At 41.9% G+C, this 12,191-nt stretch overlaps 1 protein-coding gene across 1 annotated transcript in view; it reads right to left on the bottom strand.

Moving 5' to 3' along the window:
* Positions 1-12,191, bottom strand: part of FTO (FTO alpha-ketoglutarate dependent dioxygenase) — a 451,554-nt gene that overhangs the window by 228,262 nt on the left and 211,101 nt on the right. The window contains exon 7 of the mRNA XM_075538030.1: positions 3,168-3,287. Coding sequence (XP_075394145.1) covers positions 3,168-3,287 — 120 coding nt within the window. The remainder of the gene's footprint in view (positions 1-3,167; positions 3,288-12,191) is intronic.

Raw genomic sequence — 12,191 nt, 5'->3', positions numbered from 1 at the left:
ACTCATGAAACTGAATCTGAAACTCAAAAAATAAAAATAAAAACCCACCAACTTCACGGCCATGAGTTGATTGCAATTCATAGTGGCCCTATAAGACGAAGTGGAACTGCCTCTTTGGGATTCAGAGGCTGTCAATCTTAAGCGAGCGGTAAGCCTCCTACTTCTCCCGTGGAACCATGGTAGGTTCACCTGACTTGTGGTTAGCAGCCCAGCAGGTGACTCACTCCACCACGGAGGTGCCTTAAACTGAAGGTGAAGTTGCTTTTTACATGTACATTCCACTTTAACGCCAACGGAGCTTTCTAGTGGTCAGTGTTGCCATTTGGGACTGTATTTGAACTTCTAAGCACCAGTTACAGAAGACCAAGGATGTCAGTGAGAGCCCCCAACCCATGTGCAGAATCCCCGCATAGATCAAGGCTCCACGGAAGTCCTTCAGGTCATTAGCCAAGTATGTAGATAATTCTGCCTCCAGGCAGAGTGCATTGGAGAGGATGGCCTCAAGACCTCTTCAGTCGGTCCGGGGACAGGTAGTTTCTCTTAGCAAGGCTTGATTGGGTATGGCTCTGATGGAGACCACCGTACTAGGGACAGTACTAGGGTTGGAGTCACATAGTCATGTCATGCCCTATCGGCTGTGTCTTGCCTGCCTTGGTCGGAAGGCCCTGGACCAATCCTGTAAGCTCTTCTATCTGACAGTGTACATGTCCCGATCCTGGTCTTGTTCCAGCTACTCTAGTCCCACCTGTGACCGTGATGTACTGATCCACCACCAGTATACATTTGTGACCCTTCCCTTGTTCCATGGCCATTTAGCTAGCGCCACAACTGTGAATCCTCAGGTGCCATTTGACCTAGTGCTAATGGTCTCTTTGATCCGGATGGTGCATCTTTGTCTTTGTCCCCTTTAAAGACTTAATACATGTTTTCCTTACAATATATTTAAGATTAGGGTCTCTTGGATCCTACAACAGGATTTAGGAGAAACAAATTCTGGTGACACTACACTGGAAGGATTATAATATTCCTTCCCCAGCTCCTCTGGCCACAAAAAGGCCATGAAGGTTTGCAGATTTGAGGAGAGATGCCTGAAAGCAGGGCCTTCTGAATTCAGACCCACTTTCCACCGAAAGCCTCCAGGGATTTTCACTGGTGTTTTTATGATGAAGTAGGGATTCTCAATAGCTACCCATTTTTACAGATAAATTCATTGTTTGAGCACCTTTCAAACGCTGTTCACTGGCATTACCTCCAGAGTTTAGTAGGCCTTTATCACTTCCCCACTATATTTCAAATTCAACTGTTTGGAGACAGAACAAGCAGGTGATGAAGGACAATGCTAGAGCCAGCCTTCCTGACTTCAGAGCCTGGCTAGCTTCCTCACCGATCGGCCATATAATCTTGGGGAAGTTACATAAGCTTTTTGTGCCTCAGTTTCCTCATGTGTAAAATCAGGAAGGTAAAACTAGCTCCTTTAGAGGGTTTTCATAAAAGTCAAATAAGTTATACAGAAAACACTTAAAACAGTGTTTTGGAACAAGTATGTCCTTAAGTAACAATGCTATTACTGTTATTGTTGTGACGTGCTGTGGAGTCAACTTCAATTCACAGTGACCCCACTTGCAAAGAACAGGACACTCCCAGCTCCTGCGCCACTCACAGCGGCTATGTTTGTGCCGCTGTTGCAGCCACTGTCTCCAGCCACCTCTTTTTCACCAACCTGCACCCCCCACCCCCCAGCCCACACCACCGCCGCCTACTTTACCAAGGGTCTGCTCTCTCCTGATAACATGGCCAAAGTGTGTGAGCTCAAGTCTCACTAATCTAGCTGTACTTCTTCCAAAACAGATGGTTTGTTCTTCTGACAGGTCATAGCACTTCCAATATTCTGCCCCCCCCCCAAAAAAAAAGTGAACTGAATTGGCGGGGGGAGAAGAAATTGAATTCTTCTCCGGTCTTCCTTATTCACTCTTCAGCTGGCACATGCACATGAGGCCACTGAAAATACCCCCGCTGGGGCCAGGTGTGCCTCAGTCCTCAAAATGACATCTTTGCTCTTTAACACTTTAAAGAGGTCTGCACTGCAGATGTGCGCAATGAAGTTGGTCATTTGATTTCTCGGCTGCTGCTTCCATCCACGCACATTGATGGTGGATCCCATCAGTAAAATTACTATTATTTAAATGGAGACTTTTGAATTCAAAACCTCCAAGTAACCTTAAAATTCCTTCTGGGTCTATCTGTACTACATTACTTCCTCCAGCCACATTGGAAAGGAACCCAGGTGGCACCGTGATGTAAGCATCAGGCTATTATCTGAAAGGTCAGTCGTTTGAGCCCCTGTCACTCAACAGGAGAAAGAGGCAGTCTACTTACCTAAAGATTCACAGCATCAAAAGCTCTACGGAGAAGCTCTATATTGGCCTCTCTCTCAATATCTGAGTATATGGCCCATTCTGACTAGTTGACTCGGGGCAGCAATTGGTCGATTGGGAAGAAACGTGTAGGTTGGTGCTGTGGCTGAGCACTTGGCTGCTAACAGAAGGTCTGTAGTTCAAACCCGCCAGCTACTCTGCTTCTGTAAAGTGCAGCCTAGGAAACCAGAGGAGGCAGTTCCACTGGGCAGTTGTAACCTTTCTGATTGGTGTTTAACTGATGGTGCTACCAAGGGTTTCCTGCCTAATGGACCTATTCCAAATTCAAATGGTTTTAAATAACATCAATTTTCTCTTCTCGGCACCACTCCCCAGCATATGTCAAGTATAGTGGCTTATACATAGTAAATATTCAATAAACGTTCATGAAATTGATCCGAGGTTCTGACAAAACCCTGGCCCTTCCCATTGTCTTTCCAAGAACCTCACTCAGTACGGCCCCTGAGCCATATGTGGTTCGTTTGGTCCATACATGTGGCTCAAAAGTAAAAATGAAAACATTTAGAGGCTGTTATTCAGACAATGGTGATTTTACTTGTTTGTAAAAATAGATTTATGGCTCTTGAATAATTTTTAAATTGTTGTGAGGGGCAGGATTGGGCCTTCTGTCTCAAAAGTTCGCTGGCCCCGCTCTAGAATAACAAACTACTCATTCACCTATGCAGATAGAGGAGTTGTAAACCATACAGCGTATTATACCAGAAAACATGCTCCCAGGCCTCATGTACTTACCACCTCTTCCATCTTCTTCCAATGTCCCTCCAGTTCAGCCATGGGCTGATACCACCAATCAGTGCACTGTTTATATCGATTGTTTTGAAACCAAAATTGTCTCAGCCACTCAAACTCAACCTGTGGACCATAAAAAGAAGGCGGTGGTTAGAATGTCCCTTTGATAAATAAGCAAGGACAATGCCTTTATCACTCAATTTTCTTCCAGTAACTTAATAGCCATAGGGTGAAGAAAGGTGAGAAAAGCACAGCCTGACAGGCTCCCAACATAAGCGCTGAGTCTCCAGAGCATTTGTGCAAAGCCAGGCAAAGAGGAGCCCTGAGAGGCAGTCCTCTTAGTAAGACAACCAAGCTCTGTTTGTGAAGAGTTGTCCACTACCTTCATCAATCAGATGTGAGCAAACTGAACATAACCAACAACAAATACTGAGATCCTACAGCAGACAGCAGCTGCACAGTGTATAATTAAACAAGATTTTTAAAAAATGGAATGTGTGGTTAAAGACTGGTATTAAAAGCAAAATGCAGGCATATATTCAGAAAGATCTAGTTTAAATTTCTGAAACCTCAAATAAACTTTATCCATAAACTTTTTTTTACCTAGGGAAAAGTGGTGGCTGATCTCAGCATATACAACTAATAAAGAAGGCACACATTAAACCTACCAAACTAAAAAAAGAAAGAAATTCCGTTTCAACACACAGCCACCATATAGGACAGGTCAGATTGACCCCCGCTGGTTTCTAAGACTGCTACTCTTAGAGAGTGTAGAAAGTCTTATCTTTCTCCCACAGAGTAGCTGGAGGGTTTGAACTGCTGACCTTGTGGTTTGTCCCTTTGCAACACAGGGAAAATAACAATAAAGAATAAGAAAGACGTTAGTAATTCGGTTTCTTTCCTATGAATCTACCTAGTGTAGTAACCATCTGTTAATTGCTTTCTACCTCTGCCTTCCTTTTTCCAGTAAAACCACTATTTCTTTGATAACTAATCCTTTCATCCCTTCATCAGTCTGAGTCTAGACAAAGCTCCAAGTGGGAAGTGAAATGTATGACCCAGGTCTAAGCCACCAAGTTGTTCAGGCCACAGAGGTAGAAAGGGAGAGAAGGCATGTTCTCCTAGAAAATGTGTCAAAACTTTTTTCAGAAAACACAGGAAGAGAATTCTGCAGCCATTTTGCCAACATAAAGAGAAAAGAGCCAACAAAGTAGGAGGTAGCTACATAAGATGAAAAAAATACAAGTAGACTTTAAAAAGTTCACTGAATTAAAAGTTAAAAATATAAACCTTAGTTCTCAACCTAGACTACATCAAGAAATAAAGGTCCTGGGAATTTAATTATATCAATATAGTCTTTATTTACATTATTAAATGAAGAGAAATGGGGGATTTTTTATGATTATGAAACAAAACAAAAAAAAAGCTAGATGGAGCCAAATCAGAACCTAAAAGTGGATTTCTAATGGTTTTCCATCAATTTTTTTGCAAAACTGCCCATGTTTGATGAGACGAACAAGCAAGAGCATTGCTGCGATGGAAAGGTCTGTCCGGTAAAACTTTCCTAGGTGTTTTCCAACTGATGTTTTGGCGTTCTCAAAACATTTTCATTCTTTGGTGGTCCTGGAAGTGAACAAGCAAATTGCAGTGAGCATGCTTCTCACCTCCTCTTGACTTCTGCTTTAAATGAACCACTTCCCTCTCTTCAGAGCCACTGCTTTGAATGTTGTCTTAAGGATTGTACTAATAAAGCCATGAGTAGGTACCAAATAAAACTGGAATTGCTCTGGGCAGAGTGGAAAGAGAGCTTCCATAGTACGTATTTTCCCCACTAGGTGAGCATCAAGCAACTCGATCTGAGTTAGTGCACCCAGTGACATTGCCTGGGAAGGTTCTCTTTGGTCACAGTGAAGTTTTTCATAAAAGACATTTCGCTAGAACCTCATTTTTCACAATGGCCAAATTAAGAGAACGGTGTGTGGCTGTGAAATTTTGTTTCCTGCTAGGGAAAAATGCCACAGAAACTGTAGTGATGTTGAAGACAGCTTACAAGGACATCACTATGGGAAAAACTCATGCGTACAAGTGTTTTTCTCATTTCACAAATGATGAAATGTTGAGTGATGACAAACCTCATTATGGACATCAGTCAACTTCTCGAACAGACAAAAATATCAACTTGTGGTGCATTTGGAGTGTGTTCCACCAGGTCAGACTGATAATCAAGCTTTCTCTTTAGAGGTTCTGAAAAGATTATGTAACAGTGTGTGACAAAAACAGCCTAATTGTGGCGGATAGGGGACTATTTTTGCCACCACGACAATCTACCTGCTCACACTGCCATCCAGTGTGCCAGTTATTGACAAAACCCCCCCACAAAAACCAGCATGTCTCTCTTGCCACACGCACCTTACTCACTTGACCTCACCCTGTGCGATTTCTTTTTGTTTCTGCCAATGAAGAGGAACATGAAAGGACAGCAATTAGATGGTATAAAAGAGGTGAAGGAAAAAATGAGGAAGCCATCCAAACTGACGAGTTTGAAAAATGCTTCTAAGAGTGAAATTGCAGATTTACCAAATGTATTAAGTGTACTAGAGAGTACTTTGAAGGTGATAAGGTTGTTTTGTAAAAACAACATTAAATACAGGAGTCGGAGCTGAAGGAAAGGAGTCGTGAGCAAACATCATGTACCAGGGAACAATTAGAGAATTAAAAACACTAACAAGGAGGACGTAGAGATCCCAGTGTGGTTGGAATAACAGCAATCTAGCTGCGAGGAATTACTAAGAGGAAGAAGGGTGAGTTTGATGGTGGGGCAGGAGGAAGGTACAAGGAAACAGAGGAAAGATCTAGGAAACAAAGTTTTGGATAAAGAATAGGTGTGCACTTATGTAAATATATTAAATTCATAAAAATAGATGTATTGGCCTATGTATGTATATTTATATGGCAATACATTGAGGAAGTGGACAGACTTTGGACCTCTGCTCAAGCTCTCCCTCAATGCAAGAACACTTTGTTGAAGACAAAATCAGTGCATAAGTAAATATGGTGAAGAAAGCAGATGGTGCCTGGCTTTCAAAGATAAACCGTCTGGGGTCTTAAAGGCTTGAAGTTAAACAAATGGCCACCCACCAGAGAAGCAACAAGCTCACATGGAAGAAACACATCAGCCGGTGTGATCATGAGGTGTCATCGGGACTGGATAACAGGCATCAGAAGACCCATAACTAACAAACTAACAAACAATATATTGTTGAGAAAAAGGGGAGACAGAGCAATGACACAAAACCCATCTGTAGACACTAGGACATCCCATCACAGAAGGGTTACAAGGAAGGGATGAGTCAACCTGAGCACAGTATAACGCACTGATGAAACACACAATATACCACTGGTTCCTTGAGGCTTCCTCAATCCCCACTATTATGACTTCAAACCTGCCTTCATTTCTGGCTAGACTGGAGCAGGTACACTGGCATAGATAAGAACTCACAATACATGGAATCCAGATCAAATAAATCACTCAGGTACAGAAATGAGAGTAGAGATACCAGGAGGATAGGGGAAAGGTGGCAGGAAGAGAGGAGGAAGGGGAAACCAATCACAATGATTGAAGCATATCCCACCAGGGGGACAAACAACAGAAATGTGGGTGAAGGGAGACAGTGGTAGGTTTAAGATATAAAAACAATAATTATAATTTATCAAGGGGTCATGAGGGTGGGAGGTGGGGGTAAGGAGGGCACACACACACACAAAAGAGGAGCTGATACCAAAGGCTCAAATTGAAAGTAAATGTTTAGAAAATGATAGAACAACAGAAAAATGGGTCAAGGGCGACGTCGGCCAGTGTAATACATGACAAAATAATAATAATTTATAAATTACCAAGGGTTCATGAGGGAGGGGGAACAGGGAGGAAGGGGTAGAAATGAGAAGCTGATACCAAGGGCTCAAGTAGAAAGCAAATGTTTTAAGAATGATGAGGGAAATAAATGTACAACTGTGTTTGACACAATGGATGTATGTGCAGATTGTGATACAAGTTGTATGAACCCCCAATAAAATGATTTAAAAAAAAAGAAAGAAAATGGTGATGGCAACATGTGTACAAATGTGCTTGATACAATTGGTAATATAGAATGTTAGAGGTAATAGCCCCCAGTAAAATGATTTTTTTCAGTTTAAATACATAGCTTTGAAAAAATAATACCAGTCTTTTTTGGTGCCCCCTCGTGTTTCATCTCATTGCCATTGTTGCAGGATCATGATGCCACTTATTTAAAATAACCATTGAAAAGCTCTGCTCTTGTCTGCACCTGATCTGTATAAAAATGCTGGCACCCTTCGAAGGGGAAACTTGCTCAACTTTAATTTTTCAGTCAGAATTGTGTAAGCTGAACTGGTAGAGATGTCTATGGTGCTGGTTACTGTTTCTGCTGTTAATCATCAGTTCTCTTCAATTAGGGCACAAATGAAATTATTTTTTTCCTCAAAAATTGATGTGGATTGGCTGCTACTACAGATTTCATCTTCAACATTATTTCATACCTTCTAAAAATGAGTTTTCCACTTGCAAACTGCTGATTTGGGGGGGCATTGTCCCCATAAACTTTTCACAAAGCATAGTGATGTCATCATTTTTCCACCTAAACCCCACCATAAATTTGATGTTTTCTTGCTTCAATTTTAGCAGACTTCATGCTGTTCTGACAGGAGCTCTTTTCGCAATGATGTGTTATCATTCTTAGGTGCAACAAACTAGATCTTGTCCAGGCATGTTATAACAGTTTTACATGAATTTATTTCAGTACAAAAAGTTTTAGAAGTCCAAGAACAGTTTTCATAATATCCACTTAAAAATTATTTTGAATACACTCATAAAAACCAAATCCTAGTGATAACAATTTACCTTTGATTAGGCTATCTCTGAAGCCATTTTAACTTGAGCCAATTCAAGGTATATTTTCTGCCCCGTGAAACTAAAAGAATCCTAACATATTTAAAGAGAGGCTGAGTAAGGTTTTGGAATGACAAAACATAGCTTTCTATCTTAAGGAGGCTTCAAAAAGTTTGTGGGAAAATTCCATTATCTTTCGATTCTATTTCTCTCTGAACTTTTTGAGGATTCTTCATATTTTTCAAATCTTCTATTATTCATTTTCAACCTGAAAATCAGATTTTACTATGAAAGTACAAGTGCAACTCAAGAACTCTTCCACCCTCTAAAGAAATGTAAAGCTTCCGCAGCTCAAGGCTAACTCGCCTGGCGTTACTAAGGTAATCCTTCATGTTCCATCACAAACTCAGGGCTCCCACAACCTTCACCTGTTACCACAAAGGACTTTTTGTTTGTTTACTCACAGTGAACTTTCATGAGGCAAACAAAAGCAAGGCGTGAAGATTTAACAACAGGGAAAATGGCTCCAATAACTAACCTGAGAACACCAAGTCATACGAATGGGTGTTAGTTTACATTAACGAAATCATTGTCAGAAGGGCAGAACTGATTTCAGTTCAAGCTGTTTAAACAAATCAGAAAAAATAAAAAGGAGTGTAGACAATATTAAGACAACAGTTGTTAAACCTTATCTGTTGTATTTAAACAAGTAAACCTGAGTACTTTGAAAAGAGAATGGGTACAAGTTGGCTCACCTTCTGTGAAGATACAAGCTTAACAACATATTATTACCATGGGGAAAATCTGTCCTTTTTAATGGACTTCACACTAAGTTTGCTCACTGCAGGACTAGACTCTGGTAGGAAGACTAGAACAGGTTTTTAAAGAGTTTAAATGCCACAGCACCAAATATGCAACCGTTAGTCCCCAGCCAATTCCAACCTCAGTTGGTTCTAACTTAAATCGAATGCCCTATCTGTTCCACCTTCATTATTGCCTTCTATCATCAGTATCTTAATTGAGCTATGGTGGTGTCATGGTTACGCAGTGGGCTGCTAACAGCAAGGTCAGCGGTTTGAGAGCACGGGCCTCTCTCTGGGAGAGAGAGGAGGCTTCCTACTCTCATTAACAGTTATAGTCTGGAAACCGCAAGAGCCGCTCTGCCTTGTCCTACAGGGCAGTGAGTTTGATCTTGATCTTAATCAATGCACTTGAATTATGGTGCTAGCAAAGAATACTGATAATACCATGGACTGCCAGAAAAACAAATAAGTCTACCTCAGAAGAAAGACAGCCAGGAGAGCAAGACTTTACCTCATGTACTTTGGACATGTTACCAGGAGAGACTGCTCCTGGGAGAAAAACATCCTGAATGGTAAAGTAACAGGGCAGCAAAATGAATCTGAGTGTCAAGGAGACGGATTGACACAGTAGCTAGAAAAATAGGCCCCAAATGAACAATTGTGAGGACGGTGCAGGACTGAGCAGTGTGTCGTTCTACTGTACATCGAGACGCCTTGATGGCACCTAATAACATCATCAGTCTCTTTATAAATCTGATGCTTTGGAGGACTGAAAACAGTACACATAAATATCTGTGATGGAACACGGGAACGATTGCATCAGCAAATTACATGCTGCATACATGTAAATCAGAAACAAAACCAAAACTATTGTCACAGTGCAATTTGTCCCAACATGCATACAGTGTTTCCCAAAGCAGTGCTACCACTCCTGGGGAGGTCGAGGCTGATGGGGGTGGGGCTGCAGAAGCAATAATTATAGTTTAGTCTGGATTGGGGGCGAGTACAAGTTTCATATGCCACGGGGCACTGAGTAAATTTTTTTTTTCCTGAAAAGGGGCAGAGGGCCCAATGAGTTTGGGAACCTATGCTCTAACACAGCGACAGCCAGAGACTCCCTGTAGTTTCTTCAACCTTCAGGATCTTGCCAGTGCCTACAAGACCAGAGAGCAAAGAACGCGCCCTGCTCCCTGTAGCACACGGTGCCTTCATCTTCTTTCGCAAACAGCCAACTGTTGTCTGAGGCACGGCTAAAAGTGAAGGCTCTTCCTGTAACCATAACTGAGGGGTGGGAATAAACTGATCACCAGAGTACTGGAGCGATGACTCGAGTGGGTTAAAAGGATAAGCCTTACTTGAACGGTTAAAACCTTGTCCCTTGATCTCCCCTCTGAGAGAGTTTGGGCCTGATCTGGTTTTCAATGTTGTTTTGCCTCCATATTGGGGTTTATCTCTGATGTATTTCGGTATCGGGGACAGTCTTGTTGCATCTTTGCTATGTGTTTGTCGGCCTAGGAAACTCAGAATTGGTAAACCCAGAGAGACAACAGCTGGAATAAGGGCTCCTGCTGGGGCCTGAGGTGGGAAGTGGAGCTGAGAGCAAGGCGTTCAAGAAGGAAAAAAATATTCTGAAACCGATTGTGGAAGCAATTGTACAAGACTGCCTGATGGGATTGAACTATAGAAGGGTATGGTGTCTAGATTAGCTCCTAATAAAATGGCTTGGAATAAAAATTAATAAAAGTAAGGGCTCTGAGATCAGTTAAAAACAGGGCTCTCCTACTGAATAATTATGTATTCTGTAAAATGGTGATGGTTACATAATGACCACATAGGTTTATGGTGAGGATTAAATAGGTTAACACAGTAAAGTGCTAAATGGCTCATAAATAGCATATGATAACATTGAAAATTTAGTGTTTTTATTATTGTTCTTACTTTTGCCATGGAAATATTTTTAACTTAGTGCATGCACATGTATGCATGTACTTAGCATGCATATGCATGTGTACTCATATACATATGCTTGGCTATGTGTTTGGGACACCCAGGAGGCATCGTCGTTACCAGTTGGGCTGCGATCCTCAAAGGCAGTTAGTTCAAAATACCCAGCTGCTCCGTGGGCGACAAAGGAGGCGTTCATGCCCATCAACAGTCACAGCGTTGGCACTCTTACGGGAAGTTGTGCCCTGCCCTATCGGGTCACTATAATTCAGCATTGACTCGGCAGCAGTGAGTTTTCTGTTAGACTGTGTGTTTGTACATATGTATGCTTATATGTGTACATGAGCACATCCACACAGCTGCTTCAGTAATATTATGACTTTAAGCTACACATTCTTCCCTTGTTCTGTTCTCACAACTGTCACTTGATCCACGGACAAGTACTGCACAATGAGTACAAGGAAGTGTTCCGGAAGCCCCATTCTTCTGAAGGTTGTCTACAGGTTATCGTGGTTCACATAGTCACCTAAATATGGGCTGCTCCCTTAAACAGCACAGGGACACTGGTGTCTGCTAGGTCCTTAAAGAGTGTGCCAGTCCCTCCTCCTCTTGTAATGGAAAAAAAAGGCTGCCTGGAATTCCCTAGAATGCTAGTGCAGGGGCAGTGGATTATTTAGCGTCGCTCTTCTAGTCAATCTCTGATTCCCACCAAACAACCTTTTTTCTGCACAGGTCTGATAAGATGTTTGGGGAAGATACTGATAGGATTGATTCATTGGTAATTGTGAACAGGATTCACTGGCATACCACCCTGTTGCATATTAAATGAGCCCTCTGCGAAGCAGGACAAGGGATCTAACTACCAGCAAAAGCCAAGAATAGGATGTGTCCTCCGGATCCAAGGTCCCTGGTGCAGTGGACCTCCTGGATCCAGAAAACAGCTATAACATCAGAAGAGCAGCAGCTGCAGGACCAGGAACCAGAACATGAAAAAAGTGGGAACAAATGAAGCTGAATGCTTTTCGGGCTTGCGAAGCGGAGTGACTCTGGGAACTTAACTGGGGAAGCCGGGTTTGCTGACCCAAGGAGTTTGAGATTAACTAATACCTACAAGTTGAAACTTACATCAGAGACCTGAATGAATTCTGCAACATGTCCTGTTAAACAACTGTATCTTGAGGATTTCTCACCTGCATTGCAACCTGTCAACTTCCTTAATAAATTCTTAAATCATGAATACTGTCTGAGTTCTGTGTAGCCATTGCAATGTATATTAGAAGCGAAAGAGTCAGCAGTTATCAATAGACACCAAAGTGCAGGAAAGAAACAGGGGGCAAAAAGCAACCCCAACTAGAACTCACTTACTAGGTGTGT

Source organism: Tenrec ecaudatus, chromosome 18 (assembly GCF_050624435.1).
Source record: "Tenrec ecaudatus isolate mTenEca1 chromosome 18, mTenEca1.hap1, whole genome shotgun sequence".
Lineage (NCBI taxonomy): Eukaryota > Metazoa > Chordata > Mammalia > Afrosoricida > Tenrecidae > Tenrec > Tenrec ecaudatus.
This window is presented reverse-complemented; position numbering and strand designations above follow the sequence as displayed.